General features: G+C 40.9%; 1 protein-coding gene across 2 annotated transcripts in view; it reads right to left on the reverse strand.

The window, feature by feature from the left end:
• The window catches only part of trim66 (tripartite motif containing 66), a 230461-nt gene that overhangs the window by 59072 nt on the left and 151860 nt on the right, over positions 1 to 19529 (reverse strand). The window contains exon 3 of one of the 2 annotated variants that reach the window (XM_043705850.1): positions 9885 to 10029. In XM_043705850.1, coding sequence (XP_043561785.1) covers positions 9885 to 10029 — 145 coding nt within the window. Of the gene's footprint in view, positions 1 to 9884; positions 10030 to 19529 lie in introns of those variants that run through there. The other variant, XM_043705851.1, reaches the window with a different exon arrangement.

Here is a 19529-nt window from a genome sequence, read left to right on the forward strand (position 1 = left end):
AGAACAGAGTTCAAATACATAATTCTTTGAAATTTGCATCACAGGTTGACAGAGTGGCTAAGAAGGCATTTAGCATGTTTGTCTCTATTACTCAGACCATTGAGTATTGGAGTTGGGTCATGTTGAGGCTGTACAGGACACTGGTGAGCCTTCTTCCTGATTACTCTGTGCAGTCCTAGTTGCTTTGTTATATTGGAGAAGGATCAGAACAGATTTACCAGGATGTTGCTGGGAATGGAGGGTTTGAGTTATAAAAATAGGCTGGATAGACTCAGGCATTTTCACTGGAGAATAGGAGGTTGAGGGTGACCTTATAGATGTTATAAAATCATGAGGGGCATAGATTGAATTGCAAAGGCCTTTTCCGTAAGGTAGGGGAGTTCAAAACTAGGGGGCATATTTCTAAGGTGTGAGGAGAAAGATTTAAAAAGGACAGGAGGGACAACCTTTTTTACAAGGAAATGGTCTGTTGTGGAATGAACTGCAGGGTAAGTGGTGGATGCAAGTACAGTTACAATGTTTAAAATACCTTACAAATATGCCTTCTAGTCTTGAAATTCCCCACTCTAGGGAAAAGGCCTGCCATTCACCTTATCTACATCCCTCATGGTTTTATAAACTTCTATAAGGCCACCTCTCAACCTCATACGCTACAGTGAAAAAAGTCCCAGCCATTTGTTATAATTCAAACCCTCCAATCCTCAACATTTTGGTAAATCTTTTCTGAACCCTCTCTGGTCTAATAATATTCTTCCTATAACAGGTTGACCAGAAATTCATACAATACTCCAGAAATGGCCTCACCAACATCCTGTACAGCCACACCATGATATCCCAACCACTATACTCAATGCACTGTCTAATGAAGGCAAGTGTGCCAAATGCCTTCTTCACCCCGTCTACCTGTGGCTCCAATTTCAAGGGACCATGCACGTGCACCCTTAGGTCTCTTTGTTCAGCAGGTCTTACCACCAAGTCCTGACCTGATTTGCCTTACTAAAATGCATTTTCTCATGTTTATCTAAAACAAAACTCCATCTACCACTCCTTAGCCCACGGTAATGTTTGTGTTCTTGCCTTTCCTTTTAAGAGGTCTGAATTTTAGTATACTGCATAGGTGTGCAAGGATATTCTTAGACTAATCCAAAATGTGCTGGTACAAAGGAGGAGAAATATTGCACTAAAGAATGGGTTCCAATCATAGAGTAAAGTGATTAAAATTGTAAGAAGGAGCAAGGAGAATTTAGATTTAAAGAATCAAGGGTTTTTGGGATTGGAACATTTAGAAGTATCCTCAAGCAGGATAGAGATGAAAAACAGCTGGAAAATTTTAAGTCCATGTTTGATGTTATTTTACTATTATTGAGTGAGGTGATCTGCAGATGGAGAACTTGGTTGAATTTTTTTACTGAAGTAACCAAAAAGATTGATGAGGGCAGAGTGGTAGACATTCTTTAGTGGATTTTAGTCAAGCCTTTGACAAGGTTCCACATGATTGAATCATTATAAAAGTTAGATTACATGGGTGAGCTTGCCAGTTGGATACAAAATTGGCTTGATAGGGTATTTTTCCTAGGATGGAGGCATATGTTTAAGGTGAGATAAGAAAGATTTAAAAAGGACATGAGGGGCAAACGTTTTACACAGGAAGTGGTTCATGTGTGGAATGAACTGCCAGGGGAAGTGGTGGATGCAGGTACAGTTTTGTTTAAAGGACATTTGGATTGAATAGAAAAAGTTGGGAGGAATATGGACCATGCACAGGCAGGTGGAACAAGTTTATTTTGGGAACATGGTCAGCATGGACTGGTTGGACCAAAGGGTCTGTTTCTCTGTTGTATGATGCTATGACTCTAACTGCAGGATAACAAACCAAATTAAGGAGCATAAATCTGAATTTATAACATTCAGTGGTTACAAAATATGAATTTTAGAGCAAAGGGAAAACAATGAAGTGATTACAATCATTTTTAAAACCTTGAAGTCTGGTTTTAATTTTTTTCTGAAATTGGGATTGATAAAATTACTTCACACAAATTGCTAGTTCGAACATACAATAGGACATTCAATGAGATTTTGGGGCTAATAAATCTAAATATTTTAAATAAAAGCAAGAGCCGATGGAAACAATCTAAGTGGTTCTAACTTGTATCAGTAAAAATGGGATAAATTGTTGGGAGGGATTTAATTGACCACTAATGAATCCTGAGCTTAAAAATGTGTTGCTGGAAAAGCGCAGCAGGTCAGGCAGCATCAAAGGAGCAGGAGAATCGACGTTTTGGGCATAAGCCCTTCTTCAGGAAAAGCTTATGCCCGAAACGTCGATTCTCCGCTCCTTTGATGCTGCCTGACCTGCTGCGCTTTTCCAGCAACACATTTTTAAGCTCTGATCTCCAGCATCTGCAGTCCTCACTTTCTCCCACTAATGGATCCTGCCAACCCAATAATACCACAGGAGCTGTATACAAAAGAAACCTTTGGGTCTACATGTCAATTTTGGATTTGAAATAATTTTAAAAGGAGGAAAGTCAAATATAATCTAGCAAGTATCTGATTTAATGGGAACTTCACTAATTAGGCTAAGACTGAGACATAAGGCTCCCTGCAAGTCAAATTATGAGTATGGTTCAAAAAGGGGGAAAATAAAGACACGCTAGTGAATACTTGACAAATTAGCCAAAGGGATAAATAAACATGGGGGAACAGTATTGTGTATCAATCATAAAAACATCATGTACCTCAAATTCTGCTTGCTGGTCACTACAGTCCAGGTATGAATGATGCATATCTGACAATAAAAACTGGACAACCAAAAAAGTATTCGATACATTCTGTAACCATCTCATGGATTATGAAAAAGTAGAACAGCCCCCATCCCACACCTAAGTGAGCAACTGGGGAAATTAGACCAAGAATTGTTCAGGCTGTCAAATTCTACCACCTTGTACAGAAGAAACTAGACATTCTTGAAGACATAAAACAGGAATTTCAAAAAAAGGTTAAATGTTAAAATGCAGCCCTGGATTAAGATAATCCACAAGTAACAGTAGGGAATAATGGCCTGTACGTCTGGTGGGAAAGGAAAAGATAGTAAGAGAACAACCCCAGTTCCCCAATGCAATGAGACTCAGCATAGGAACCATGTGTTAGGATTAGTGTTAGAAAGGGATACAGGGGGATATAGGAGAAACTATGACTCTCTTGCCAGGGTGTGGACATGCACAAGTAGTCTTTGACATGACTGAGATAGAAGTACCAAAATGGGGCTCTCCTACCACAAAGCAGCTGTTTACCCACTTCCTTGGAAGCATAGTTGATAAAGGAGGAATTCTGACCAACTAGAAGTAGAAGGAAGAGAAGTCTATTGAAGTTAGCAAGGACAGACTGTGCCTCAGGAGTAGGGATTTACAAATACAGGATCTGCAACAGAATATTTGTAGAATCATAAGTGGCACTTAACAGAACTGAAAGAAAACAAGTCAGTAAGGACAAAAATCCTATCAAGTTATTCTGGACACTATTGAGTTTTTGATATCTGTTCAGGATACAACTAACTTGATTATCGATTGCATAGCTAACATTTCCCAAGAAGAGCACAAGGCAGAGCTATGTACAACTTATTCAAGCTGGCTATTAACAATGACCAATATTAACGTGTTGCAATGAGATATGCCAGACGGGGTATTGGATGAGCAATGCAGAAAATGATTTGGGGAGAACACAAACCTAGGACACCTCGCTAGTAGAGTATTGGAAACTCATTGTGGATGAGGAAAAGGGCTGCGGGAAGGATGAGCCAATTGACCATACCACCATGGTACAGCAGGCCATTCAAGAGGGGGAAGCAGAAGGACAACTTGGTAGTTACAGGGGATTCTATAATTAAGGGGACAGATGATATCTTTCGCAAGCCGAATTGAGAGTCCCGCATGGTGTGTTGCCTGCCCAGTGCCAGCGTGCAGGACATCTCTGACCAACTTGAAAGTATACTGGAGCGGGAGGGGAGGATCCAGTTGTTGTAGTCCACGTTGGGACTAAGAACATTGGCAAGGCTAGGAAGGAGGACCTGTTTGGGAATTATCAAGCACTAGGAACAAAATTAAGGAACAAATCCTTGAGGGTCATAATCTCCGGATTACTGCTCGAGCCATGTGCAAATTGGCTTAGGAATAAGAAAATTCAGGAAATAAACACGTGGCTAAGGGAATAGTGTCGGAAAAAGGGTTCCATTTCATGGGGCATTGGCATCAGTTTTGGAACGCGGGTATCTGATGGGACAGTCTCCACCTAAACCAATCTGGAACCAGTTCTAGCAAAAAGAATAAATAGGATTTAAAGGAGTTTAAACTTGTGAGTCGGGGGAAAGGGAAAGGGAAAGCATCAGGAAGTATGATGATAAATAAAAAAGGTAAACAACGGGTTAGCATGTATGTAGGAGGGTTTAAGTTCAAGGCAGGCTACAAAAGAAGCAAAAAGGAAGGATAACTCAGGAGATATTAGAGATGTTGTGAATCATGACATTATGAAAGCTGGCATAAAGGCACTTTACCTGAATGCTCATGGCATTTGTAACAAGGTTGATGAGTTAATGGCACAAATCATCACAAATGTACATGACTTGGTAGCCATTACGGAGACATGGTTACAGAATAGTCATAAGTGGAAGTTAAATATCCAGGGTTACCAGACTATTCGAAGGACAGACAGGAATGTAAGGGAGGTGGTGTAGCTCTGATATTCAAGGACAACATTAGAGTGGTTCTAAGAGGTTCTATGGAGAATGAGGTTGAATCCATTTGGGTGGAAATTAGAAATTCTAAGAAGAAAAAGTCCCCGATGGGCATAGTCTATAGGCCACCAACTAATAACATCACATTGGGGCGGGCAATAAACAAAGAAATAACTAATGTCTCTAAAAATGGTAAGGCAATTATCATGGGGGATTTTAATCTGCATGTAGATTCGTCGAGCAGCTCAGTCAGGGTAGCCTTGAGGAGGAGTTTGTTAAATGCATCTGTGAAAGTTTTCTTGAACAGTTTGTAACGGAACCGATGAGGGAGCAAGTTATCCTAGATCTGGTCCTATGTAATGAGACTGGAATAATTAATTACTTCATAGTTAGGGATCGTCTTGAAGGGAGTGATCACAATATGGTTGAGTATAGAATACAGTTGGATAGAGTGAAGATAAAATCCAATACCAGGGTCCTGTTCTTGAACAAGCGGGACTACAATAGAATTAGGGAGGACCTGGCTAAAGTAGACTGGAAACAAAGATCTTATGGTGGGACAGTTGATGAGCGGTGGAAGACTTTCAAAGAAATTTTTCAAATTGCTCAGCAAAGGTATATTCCAGTGAAAAGGAAGGACTGTAAGAAGAAGGGTAATCTGCTATGGGTGTCTAAGGTAATCTGGTAGGCTATCAAATTGAAAGGGAAGGCATACAAAAGTGGCCAAAAACAGCATGAAGGTAGAAGATTGGGAAACTTTAAAAGTCAACAGAAAGCCACAAAATAAGCTATAAAGAAAGTGAGATAGAGTGAGAAAAAACTAGCACAGAATTTAAAGACAGATAGCAAAAGTTTCTCTAAATATATAAAATGAAAAACAGCGGCTAAAGTAAACATTGGTCCTTTAGTTATGGGATATGATGAAATGATCATGGCATTGAACAGGTACTTTGAATCAATCTTCACAGTGGAGGACACGAATAACATGCCAGTAAATGATGAAGAGATGGAGGTAGGTGAGGACGTAGAAATGATCATTATGACGGAAGAGCCAGTGTTGGGCATGCTAATGGAGCTAAGAATAGATATGTTTCCTGGCCCTGATGGAATGCCTCCCAGGATACTAAAAGAGATGGCGGGAGAAATAGTAGGTGCACTGGCGGTAATTTTCCAAAATTCGCTGGACTCTGGGGCAGTCCCAGCAGATTAGAAAACAGCAAATGTGACGCCACTGTTTAAAAAGGGAGGTAAACCAAAGATGAGAAATTATAGACCAGTTATCTTAACCTCTGTAGTGGGAAAGATGCTTGAGTCTATTATCAGGGAAGAAGTCTCGAAAGAAATTGTCCCATTGGACAGACACAACATGGGTTCATGAAGGGCAGGTCGTGCTTGACAAATCTTTTAGAATTCTATGAAAGCGTTTTGAGCAAGGAGGACAACAGGGACCCAGTGGGTGTGGTGAAACTAGATTTCCAAAAGGCCTTTGACATGAGGCTGCTTCATAAGATAAGGATACATGGCATTAGGGGTAGAGTATTAATGTGAATAGAGGATTGATTGACTAACAGGAAGCAACGAGTGAGGATAAATGAGTGCTATTCTGGCTGGCAATCAGTGACTAGTGGTGTGCCTCAGGGAACACAACTATTGACAATTTATATAGATGATTTAGAGTTGGGGACCATGTGTACGGTGTCAAAGTTTGCAGATGACACTAAGATGAGCGGCAGAGCAAAGTGTGCAGAGGACTGTGAAACTTTGCAGAGGAACACAGATGCATTGAGTGAGTGGGCAAAGGTCTGACAGATGGAATACAATGTTAGTAAATGTGAAGTCATACATCTGGTAGGAGTAACAGCAAAATAGATTCTTACTTGAATGGTAAACAGTTGCAGCATACTAATTTGCAGAGGGACCTGGGTGTTCTTGCGCTGAATCACAGAAGGTTGGTCTGTAGATACAAGTAATTAGGAAGGCAAATAGAATTTTGTCCTTCATTGCTAAAGGGGTTGAGTTTAAAAGCAGAGAGGCAATGTTGCAGATGTACAAGGTGCTGGTGAGGCCACACTTGGAGTACTGCGTGCAGTTTTGGTGTCCTTGAGAAAAAATGTACTGGCATTGGAGGGGGTGCAGAGGAGGTTCACTAGGTTGATTCCAGAGTTGAGAGGGTTGGATTATGAGGAGAGGCTGAGTAGACTGGGATTACATTCACTGCAATTCAAAAGAATGAGGGGGGGGGGGGGAATCTTGAAGAAATATACAAAATTATGAAGGGAATGGATAAAATAGAAGTAGAGAAGATGTTTCCACTGGTAGGTGAAGCTAGGACAAGAGGGCACAGCCTCAAGATTAGAGCGAGCAGATTTAGAGAATTGAGAAGGAACTTCTTCACCCTGAGGGTTGTTAATCTATGGAATTCCTTGTCCAGTAAAGTAGTTGTCACTATTTCAGTAAACACTTTTAAAGCTAAGATAACTTTTTTCTGAAAAATAAAGGAATTAAGGAATATGGTGAGAGTGCAGATAAGTGGTGCTGAGTCCATGAAAAGATTATCCATGACCTTATTGAGTGGTGGAGCAGGCTCGAAGGGCTGGATGGCCTACTCCTGCTCCTAGTTCTTAAGTTATGTTCTTATGTAAAGGGGGACAATACATAGCAGTAGCGCTATACATATCTCGTTGAGGGGTCAGTCGTACTTATCACTTGAGGAAGGTCCACAATATTGGCAAGTAACATGAGGGGACCTAGACAGTGCTAAAAAGACCCCAAACCATGTGATCATTACAAATATTACCAAGAAGGACATCGACTTATCAGTGGCACCTTGGAGAGGATCACTAGGCATGCCCAGAGGAACTGACTGGGCAAAAGCTTACCTATTGTGGCTTTGACTCTTAGGAGAATTGTACATGGTCTATTTTACCAGTGAATAATCCTCCAGTCTTTTCAGCAGTATGCCCCAGTTGGACCAGCTTATTACTTCTATATAGTGGCCAGTTATTATCACAAAACCTTTCCTCTGTTGGGACATAATATTGTCATTGGCAATATAACTTGGCACGTTATTGTTAATGAACAAATCTTACCTATGCAAGAGAAAGACTTACTACTTAAGGAAAATCTCACGGTCCAATGCGCAGACACACACTAAGAAATATTACAGTACGTCACCACTAAACTGCCATTGTTCCCCATCGGACAGCAGATTGGGCTCACTTCATCAAGGAGACGAAAGACATCATCCATAAATAGACCAAACACACTGAGAAAATCAACCTTCATATGAATCAAGTAAACGAGAGCCTGAGAGAGATCAGTTGGTGGGACCAATTATGGAACTGGGTCCTGAATACCCAAATTCACCCCTGGATTTGGATTATATCTCATATGGTGATTGTGGTACAACTTGTTGTATGACTTGTATTGATCCTACTAATGTACATTGATAAAAGACAGTTCAAGAAGTGGAAAAGTAAACAGCAAAGGTTGGAAGAATGGGTATTATTACCAAAGTCAATGCTCATAGGCCCAGGGCCAAGAGGAGGGTTTGTTGGGGCAGACCATGCTAGAAGGTGATACAAAATATAATCCCATAATAATTAAAATTCTTTAGGTAACTGTTATTACATATTAACCATATCTACAACAGTACCATGTATTTAAAAATACAATGTACAAACTAAATGAAGAGATTTAGCTGAATTCCAATGAGCAGTCAACCTTAGATAGTGAAGAGCGGCCCACTTCATTAGCAGGGAAGATGAAGTGAGAACACAAAGAGACAGATAGCATAGTGGGGGGAGGTAGGGGTATAAAGATGTTGTAAAATATGGTCAGTGTCAGTGTGACTTCAAAAAATAAATTGTAACTTCACCACTTTGCAAAATGCTAAGATAATGATGGAGACAATTTTAGCAGATCCTTACATCCAAAGATCATGGGGACAAGGACAGAGACAAATTATAAGGGAAGGGTGAGGATGAGGTCATGTCCTGTTGAATCCAAATAAGTTTCCTTTAATGACTTGCTAAGGCTGTGAAGGTGATTGAATTTCACTGTCATCAATAGAATTCAAATGGATGCTGTCTTATTTTGTAAAGAGAATTAGAATGAAAAGTACTTAGAATTGAGACAGTAAGGTTCATTCAAGAATCAAGTTTGATCTAAAACAACCGACAGTATGTAAATTGCAGGAGCTGTAACTGCAGCTGCAAGATAGAGAGACTATGCTTGATCTCTAAGGTTGAGACAGAGAAGTTAGTCCCCAGTTTGTCAACTTTGTCAAAGAATTATTATATTAGATGAAACTACAAAACTTCACAACTTTAGGTATAACTATATAACTAATGATATAACTAACTTTATGTTGGACTGATATTACAAATTTTATTACATTTGGTAGAAATGAGTATCCTTTTGTATCTCTTCTAATAACATTAGTAGGGAATATAAATTGCCTAACAGAATTTTAAAAAGTCATTACTGATAAGCAAGTATCCAAGCTTTTGGCAATTACATGAAACAGATGGCAAGCGCCTGGGAAGGAGCATAACTATCAGTGGTGGAATGTGATTGAATAAAATGTATTGTAAGATCCCAAGGGCTGGTGATAAAAGGTGTCTGGTAAACATGATGAGATCATGGGAGGACCTAGGGCTGTAGACAGATTTGTCCAAATTGGTGATATAGGATTTGATGTGTAGATTAGAGGCATGTGGCTAACAATGACACCAATGTTATATGTAATTATTGTAACACAGAATGCATACAAACGCCATACCTGGCTCAGAGAGAGAGTGTGTCTGATGGAAATTATTTCCAAGGACCTCTCCCAAGCTGTGTTAGGTAAAGAGTTCTGAATAAAGATTGACTTGTGCTGCAAGACTACTCTTTGACATCTCTCCCCAACAAAGACATGATCTCAAGATGTCAATCTTTATCCATATTGCATATGCCTCTCTTTTCTTTTTGACAATGGGGCAAAGTATTTTCACTTTACTAAAATCAATATAATGAGATTTAATAAAGAGGTTTTACTCATGGATAACTGACAATTTAAGAAACCAGTCAAGATTTAGTAGGAAGAGACATCAGTCAACATCCATCACTCTCAACAGCCAATTAGATATTGATCTAATCAGGCACACCTTACCTGCAGTATGCTCAGGAATTGACAATTTGTGATGTTTTGTCTCCTTCCCAAGAACATGTTCTTCTGAACATGTACTGCAAAGCCATTTATTGCAGTCTGAACAGGAATAGAGAGCTGGTTTCTTTTCTTTGCAGTCTGAGCAGTGCTGGTGAGACAATAAAAACACTATATTCAGGTAACCATTTCAAGAATCATGGTTAAGTTTTGCTTTATTATTCTTTACATCTATTAGTAGCATCAGGCCTTGCAGACATTGGCATTTTAAGTAATATCATCAAGGTTCAGCAATTCAAGATAATTGAATAGTCACAGTCATGCACACTGAGATTGCTTCCCTTTAAATATTTTAAAAATATACTTGTTCTCATGTGTAGAATTGACTTCTGAACTTGCTATCAATGTTCTTTCATACATAAAACTGCAACCTCCCTTTTTCAAAATGTTATTTTACACTTTTATACAGTGCATAATAGCACACAGTTCCTGTGTTCTGTGTAGCTGACCAACATGAAATTGTGCACTTTCAGAAGAACAAACAACTCAAACCACAAAAGGAACAAAGGCAGAGCTATACTTATGTTTTATAGTGGTGTCTATCTTGACATTCTTCTGCATTTGTGATCAAGGACTGAAAACTAATAGTCACATAGCCAAGCTTGCAAGATGTAACATTACAAACAGAATGAGATATATGCATTCATGCAATGTGCTGTGGCTTTTTTCTTACAAAATCTGTAATCGTTCATATTACTGGAAACCAAACAGAAATGCCAGAAAATATAGTCTTCATAACATAAATGTTCATTCTAATGTGAAAGATTTCTCATATGTTTTTGGCAACTCTTCCTCATATGGGTAAGAATGAAGTGATCAATACTGATGAAGAACACATTGTTCCAACCCTGTACCTAGTATTTATCTGGGTGATAAATACTAACCCAGCGTATTTATTAAGCACTCTCAATCAGGGATAACAGAGGCCAAGATTCCAAGATTGAGAAAATTTCCTTTAACATAGGATGAGAAAGACAATGTAGTTTAATTTCCTAACTAGACTGGATGCAAGATCAGACAACCTGGTGCAAATGAACAAAGATACAAAGATAATCTGAACTGAATATGCTGGAAATGTTCAGCAGTTCATGTAACAACAGTGGAAAGAGGAATGAACAAAATAGTAGAAGTCAGGATGAACAGATGATCAACAAAAGCATCGCCAGAATGTCCATCTGAAAAGGAAGAATTAGACCAATTGCTCCGAATTCATATCATTAAGGTTGATAATGACTCTGGAAGTTGGGAAGTGCATAATCAAAGGTAAGTTGCTGTTCCTTGAGCCATGGCTGAATATCAGTGGATCAGTGTAGAAGGTCAGGACAAGGCAGGTGATGCAGAGAAATAAAATGGCTAAAGAGCAGAAGCTCAGGGTTACTCTCACAGATCAAACCTAAGCATTCAGCAAAATAATTATCCAATCTGCGTTTAGTCTCCCCCATGCAGAGGACATCACATTATGTACTGTATTTACTGCTCACATTATGAAAGGAAGTATAAATAAATTGGTGATTTAACTGGAAGGAATGTTGGGGTCCTGCACAGTGGAAGAGAAAAGATAAAAGAGGAGGTGCTACACTTCTTGTGCTTCCATAGGGTGGGAGGGAGGGGGGGCACAAATAAAAACCCATAGTGTTAATTCACTGGGATGGTGAAAAGATTGGAAAACGAAGGCTGGAATACTGGACCCATACCCTTGGAGCAGAGAAAACAAATGTCATTTATTGGATGGCTTTAGTACTGTAAGTATACCTCAACTTCAACATTCGTGCTGATTCAGGCCTCAAAACTCAAAAGTCTATTTGAAATTGTCCCTTTTTATGTGGGCAGATTGCAGATAACCCCAATCATCACAAAAACAGGAAATTAGGTTGCGAATTATCCAAACACGAATGTACCAAATGTACATTTGCTACATTTTCATTTGAACACTTAAATTTGCTACAACAATGTGAATCTATAAAAATTGTTCAGTATAAATTTCAAGATCAGCACTGAAGCAGAGACCATTGGTATTACAGTATCTACACACACACAAACTGTCCTGTGCTTAGGCAGTACTGGGAAACCATATTCTAGAAAACTAACCTTAAATGATTTTATTTCTTTTGTTAAAAAGTATTCCTGGATTGGATATAAATCTTATGAAACTTACAGGAAGCTAGCAGGTTGGAGTTTCTATCTATTGTCTAATTAGTATTAAATGACCTCAAACAATGTCCTTTGCAAAGCACAAATCAGTGAAACATCCGAAGTCAGACAGGATAAAAAATAAATCACAGTAATTCCTGCAATCTAACATCAAGAAGGAAGTGCACATTTATGCAAAGTAGATAAGTGCAGACTCAAGCTTGGCTATGCTGATTCTGGTTTGATGACCACAGCACTCCGTTCAAGCTGACCCAATGAATGGGAACCGAGATACTACACTGAAAACAATTATTGTTTATGAAACTGTCAGGACTCAGCACCATCTACGAAGATGCAAGAAGGAGAAAAAATGGAAAATTGAAAGAAAAGGGAACACAAATTGATTACTTATAACAGTATTATTGGGTGGCTTCTTCGACAAAGTCTAGTGCTTTTGAAATTAAGAGAGACTGACTGTGGAAGGACCAGGCCTAAGCAGCACCCAAGAAGCAGGAGAGTTGGGCTTTGAGCTAAGCTCTTCATCAGGAATGGTGCAGGGGTGGGCCAAGGGGGCTGAGAGATAAATAGGGGGCAGGGGGAGGGCTGGGTTGAAGGTAGCTGGGAATGCGATAGGTAGATGAAGGTGGGGGTGATGGTGATAGGTTGGAGTGGAGGGTGGAGTGGATAGGTGGGAAGCCAAGTTGGAAGGTTGGACCTGCAAGAAGGTGGGGTGAGGGGAAATGATGAAACTGGTGAAATCAACATTGATCCCATGTGGTTGGAGGGTCCCAAGGCAGAAGATAAAGTGTTCTTCCTCCAGGGGTCAGGTGACTAGAATTTGGCGGTGGAGGAGGCCAAGGACTTGCATGTCCTTGGCGGATTGGGAGGGGGAGTTGGCGATCGGTCACAGGGCAGTGGAGTTGATTGGTGTGTGTGTCCCAGAGAGGTTTTCTGAAACATTCCACAAATTGGCATCCTGTCTCCCTAATATAGAGGAGACCACATTGAGACATGTGTGGAAGTGCGGGAATATCTCCATTGGATGTGAAAGGATTCTTTGGGGCCTTGGACGAAGGTGATGAGGGGAGGGTGGAGCGGCATGTAGACACAGGTTTTGCACTACTTGCAGTGGCAGGGGAAGGTGCTGAGAGTGGAGTGTAGGTTTATGGGAGGTGTGGATGTAACAAGGGAGTCACGGAGGGAATGGTCTCTGTGAAACACAGATAGGGGTGTGAAGAGAAATATAACCCTAGTAGTGGGGTCTGTTTGTAGGTGGCAGTAATGGCCAAGGATGATGCTTTATATCCGGAGGTTGGTAAGGTGGAAGGTGAGGACCGAGTGTGGGGAGGGGTGGGGTTCAAGGGTAGAGGTGCAAGAAGTGGAGGAGATGCACTGGAGGGAATTGTTGACCATGTTGGAGGGGAAATTGTGGTCCTTGAAGAAGGAAGCCATCCAGGATGTTCTATGGTGGAGGTCCAGGTGAATTTGAGGTCAGGGTGGAAGGTGGTCATGAAGTTGATGAGCAGTTATACCTCCTTGTGCTGATACAGTCATCAATGTAGCAGAGGAAAAGGTGGGGGATGGTGCCGGTGTAGCTGCAGAACATGGACTGTTCCACGTACCCAACAAAGAGGCAGGCATAGCCGATACCCATGACTACCCATTTGGTCTGGAGGAAGTGGGAGTATTCAAAGGAGAAATTGTTGAGGGTGAGAACCAGTCCAGCCAATCGAATGAGTGTGTCAGTGGAAGAGTACTGATTGGGTTGGTGGTAGATGAAGAAACGGAGGGCTTGGAGGCCTTAGTCATGGCGGATGGATGTGTACATGGAGTGAATGTCCATGGTGAAGATGAGGCATTATGGGATGGGGAAACAAAAGTTCCGGATGAGGTGGAGGGAGTGGGATGTGTCCCGAATGTATGTGGGGAGATCCTGGACCAAGGGGGACAGGACGGTGTCAAAGTATGCAGAGATATGTTCGGTGCAGGTTTTGCACTTCTTGCGGTGGCAAGGGAAGGGCACCTGCATGGTTTCATTGGCTGAACTGGTTCTCACCCTCAACATTTTCTCCTTCAAATCCTCCTACTTTCTCCAGACCAAAGGGGTTGCCCTGTGCACCGGCATGGGCCACAGCGATGCCTGCCTCTTCGTCGAGTATGTGGAACAGTCCATCTTCCACAAGACGTGCAAAACCTGCATCCCACCTCTCCCCTCACCTCCATCCACGGCCCCAAATGATCCTTCCACATTCGACAGAGATTTACCTGTACTTCCACAGACATCATCTACTGTGTCCGTTGCTGTCGATGTGGTCTCCTCTACACTGGGGAGACAGGAGGCCAATTTGTGGAATGTTTCAGAGAATATCTCTGGGACACATGCACTAATCAACCAGACTGCCCTGTAGATGAACACTTCAACTCCCCCCTCCTAATCCACCAAGGACATGCAAGCCTCTTCCACCGCCAAACTCTAGCCACATGAATCCTAGAGGAAGAACACCTCATCTTCTGTCTTGGAACACTCCAATCACACGGATCAATGTTGATTTCACCAGTTTCCTCATTTCCCCACCCTCCACCTAATCCCAGATCCAACCCTCCAACTCTGCATCGTCCTCTTGAACTGTCCTACCTGTCCATCTTCTTTCCCACTTATCCGCTCCACCCAACCTATTACCATCATCTCCCACCTTTATCTACCTAACGCATTCCCAGCTACCTTCCACCAAGCTCAACATCCCCCCTCATTTATTTCTCAGTTCTCTTGGGACGCCCCGTCATTCCCGATGAGGAGATTATGCTTGAAACGTTGACACTCCTCCCCCTCGGATGCTGCCTGACCGGCTGTACTTTTCCAGCACCACACTTTTTCACTTTGATCTAAAGCATCTGCAGTCCTCACTTTCTCCAAGGACCAGGTCTACTCAAGTATTCTCCAATATATTTCTAATCAATAGGTTATCACAATCTATATGTGGGCAAAAGTGAGGACTGCAAATGTTGGAGATCAGAGTCTGGATTAGAGTGGTTCCTGAAAACCATAGCAGATCATATGGGCGGCACGGTGGCACAGTGGTTAGCACTGCTGCCTCATAGCGCCAGAGACCCGGGTTCAATTCCCGCCTCAGGCGACTGACTGTGTGGAGTTTGCGTGGGTTTCCTCCGGGTGCTTCGGTTTCCTCCCACAGTCCAAAGATGTGCAGGTCAGGTGAATTGGCCATGCTAAATTGCCCGTAGTGTTAGGTAAGGGGTAAATGTATGGGTGGGTTGCACTTCGGCGGGGCGGTGTGGATTTGTTGGGCCGAAGGGCCTGTTTCCACACTGTAAGTAATCTAATCTAATCAGGCTGTCCTACTGGATAACATTCGGTTATCTTGTTCCCCCACAGCTATATGCTATCTATGAAAATCTACACATTCTAATTTAGTACAATATATCCAAGCATCCAAGAGCCTAGCTTGTTTAGGAACAAAAGAAACAAAAAGAATAGTACAGCACAGGAATAGGCCCTTCGGCCCACCAAGACTGTGCTGAACGTGATGCCTCTCTAGATTAAAGTTTTTTGCCTCGACATGGTCCATATGCCCCTATTCTCTGCCTATTGTTATATCATTCAAGGTTCCTCTTAAACATTGCTGTTGTATCTACCACCTCTGTTGTATCTACCATTCTTGGCAGCTACCAACCTGTGTGTAAAAAATGTGCCTCTCATATCTGCTTTAAATTTAACCTCTTTTACCTTAAATCTACCTCTCCTAGTAATTGACATTTCTATCTTGGGGAAAACACTCCGACTATCCACTCTAGCCATGCCTCTCCTAATTTTGTAAACTTCTATCAGGTTGCCCCTCACCCTTTAGCATTCAAGTAGAAACAAACAAAATTTCTCCAATGTCTCCTCATAAATAATACCCTCCAAACCAGACAACATCCTGGCAAACCATTTTTGTACCTTCTCTAAAGCTTCCACATCCTTCTTGTAGTGTGGTGACTGTATGCAATATTCCAAATGTGGCCTAATTAAAGTTCTATAAAGTTGCAATGTGACTTGTCAATTTTTATACCCCATGCCTTGACTAATGAAGGCAAGCATGCCATTTGCCTTCTTGACCACCTTATCCACTTGTGTTGCCACTTTCAGGCAATTATACACCTGTACACCTAGATCCTTCTATATGTTGATGCTACTAAGGATTCTGCCATTTATTGTATACTTCACTCTGTATTAGACTTCCCAAAATTCCTCACCTCGCATTAGTCCTGATTAAACTCCATCTGCCATTTCTCTACCCAAGTTTCCAGCCTATCAGTATCCAGTTGTATCCTTTGGCAACCCTCCTCACTATATGGAGCTTCCTCAATCTTTGTGTCATCCGCAAACTTACTAATCAAACCACCTACATTCTTCCCTAAATGACGTATACACATTACAAACAACAGGGGCCCCAGCACTGATCCCTGTGGAACACTACTGGTCACATATCTCCAGTCAGAAAAACATTCTTCCACCTCAACTCTGTCTTCTATGACTAAGCCAGTTCTTCATTCATCTTAATAGTTCACCACGAATCCCATGTGATTTCACTTTCTTTATCAGCCTACCATGAGGGACCTTGTCAACAGCCTTGCTATAGTCCCTGTAAACTACATCCACTGCCCTGCCCTCATCAATCATCTTTAAAGCTTTATGTTTATATTACTTACTTTCACTAGAATTTTGACTGGAGAGGACAGTCCCCCATTTCCTCCCCATTCCATGCAAGACTCTTTGTCAAGTCCATTCCAATTTGGCCACCTTATGACTCAGTCTGTTAATAGCTACCATATTGTTAACCTACTTGAGGTAAAACATTTAATCCCATCAAGGAGGAAGTCCTGCCTATGAAACAATAATAGCAGGCAGCTTTTCCATCTTTCCATAAAGTGCCCCCTCCCCCCCGAGCAGTAGCTGGTCAACTAACTTGCCCCCAGCTATTGAGAAACCTACCACAAGCAGATGAGAGGGAAAGAAAGTGGCAGAAATGGAAACGTTTGCCACGGCTTCCACTTTTATGCCTATGCCCCACTCCCAACCTGTTGTTTTCTCCCTGGCATGGAAATAACATTTCAACCTAACATTTAGGAAGTCCAAATAATAAGTCTACCTAGCACTCCAATGCTATCTATCTACATTACGTAATTCTCTCTGTAAATGAGCATTGCATTTGTTATTCAAGAAATTACTCCCTTGCAAACTATCAACTAACAATTACATTACCTCTGGTGACCCGCTGCTTGCTCTTACAAAAGTCAATTTCTCTGGCAGAAATGGTGCTATCAAATACATCACTTACACTTCTCTGTATTGAACTTCACCTGCTATGCGTCATCCTCAAGACTATATCTGTCCTAATCCCTAAATTATTATGATTTGTATTATCTGCAAAATTCATGATACTGCTCCCTACAAGTGGTAGATAATTCACAAAAATTGGAAGGTAATGGACCCAAAACTGACACTTAGTGAAAACCATTGCAAACTACCTCTTAATCTGAATAACATCCATCCATCACCACTGTTTCCTGTCACTGAACCAACTCTGTATTCATATAGCTGCCGCACTCTTAATTCAGTGGGCTTCCATATTTTTAACAACTATCTTATATGACACTTGGTTAAATGCCTTCAAGGTCCAGATATACAACAATTATTGTGCACATAACTTCTCTCTCTTCTTTTAGCGTAATCTTCACATCATCAATTTTTCTTATCACATCTATCATTCTGTCTACAGTCACACTCAAAACAGAAAAGGAAAACTGCTGTGTTAAAATTTGCACCCATGGCATGACCCAAACAATTCACCACCCTTTAAGAAATACTATTTTTTGCACATTTCCCCTGCATACTGCAACACTAGCTAACTCTACTGCATGCAAACATTTGAATTTTGTTTAAAACTGTCCCAGCTGAACCACACACCAACAGGTTTACAATGAAAATATAGTGTCTTAACCTCAGGCTGGGATCAAATATCATTATCTCAAGTTCAGTTGCTGACTTTGTTGCTGCTTTGGCTTCTTACCACCAAACCAACCTATGATCCTTTGATGCAGTCTCTTAGGTGCAAGGTTTCTGATGAAGCTATAAGATTAGAAGAAACATTTTGCGAATTAAATTCCAAATGACTTTTTACTAGGAAAAGCACTGAAATATAGTGAAGACTGTGTAGTGTATGAAAATCATAGCTGACTTTATTTAATATATAGAACTAATTGCACGTCACAAATTGTAGTGGCTACAGAATAGTAATGCAGTCTGACTTGAAAGTAGGTGATAAACTTCTGCAGACTATCAATAAAGGAATTCAAGATGATAAGTTTCTATACATAGTGACGGTCCTAAGTTATTGTGATGTTACCTGAATAGGAATCAAAGGCGAACAACATTTCCTTGAAGTCAGATTATAGTGTAATTACATTGCATCAAATTGCCAAAAATTCTAGCATTCAATGGCTATAATTCTAACATCCAAAGGCTAAAATGATCAGACCAGTTAAATGGGCAAGAATGTGTCAGATGAAGTATAATGTGGAGAACACTGAAAGCATCTACTCTCGGAGGAAAATTGAAAAGCTAACTGCTATTTTAGAAGATAAACCAAATAGATATTAGTCTGCAGAGAGTCTTGGGGTCTTTGTAAATGAATATGTATGTGAAGTTAACAGGTAACACAAAGTTAACAATAAATTCAAGAAGCAATTCAGAAGACAATTATATGTTTGCCTTCATTGAATAATGGTTGAACGTAACACCAAGGAGCTCTTGCAGCAATTATAGTGGGCTTATATAGTGCGACCTCACCTAGAATACTGTCCACAATTTTTAGTATCCTTTACTAACCATGATATACGTGCCTTAGATCAGTCAGCTGGCTGGCTGCTTTGTAATGCTAATAGTGTGGGTTTAACTCCCATACCAGCTGAGGCCACCATGAGAGGCCGACCTTCCCAATCTCACCCCTCAGCTGAGGACCGGTGACCTTCAGGTTAAACCACCATCAGCCATCTCGCTCTGATGATTCTCTGGGACTATGGTAATTTTAATAAATGCCTTGGAAAAGGTGCAAGAAGAATTAACAAGATTGACTTCTGGAAATGAGAGATTGCAGATTTCATTGAAACATAAACATTTGTTAGGTCTTCACAGGGTAACTGCAGAGGGGATAATTTTCCTGGCTGGAAAGAATAGAAATAACATAACTAAGTGGTAGATCAGTTAGGACTGAGCTGAGGAGAAATTTCTTCACGCTGAGGGTGACAAGTCTTCAGTATTGTCTGCCTAACAGAGCTCTGCATGCTCAATTGTTATGTATATTCAGGACTGGGATCTATGGATTTTTGGGTAATAGGGACAGACATCACAGAACATTGGGATAGACCAATGATCTTTGGTGGAACAGGTGCAAGGGGGTTCAA

Source organism: Chiloscyllium plagiosum, chromosome 16 (assembly GCF_004010195.1).
Source record: "Chiloscyllium plagiosum isolate BGI_BamShark_2017 chromosome 16, ASM401019v2, whole genome shotgun sequence".
Classification (NCBI taxonomy): domain Eukaryota; kingdom Metazoa; phylum Chordata; class Chondrichthyes; order Orectolobiformes; family Hemiscylliidae; genus Chiloscyllium; species Chiloscyllium plagiosum.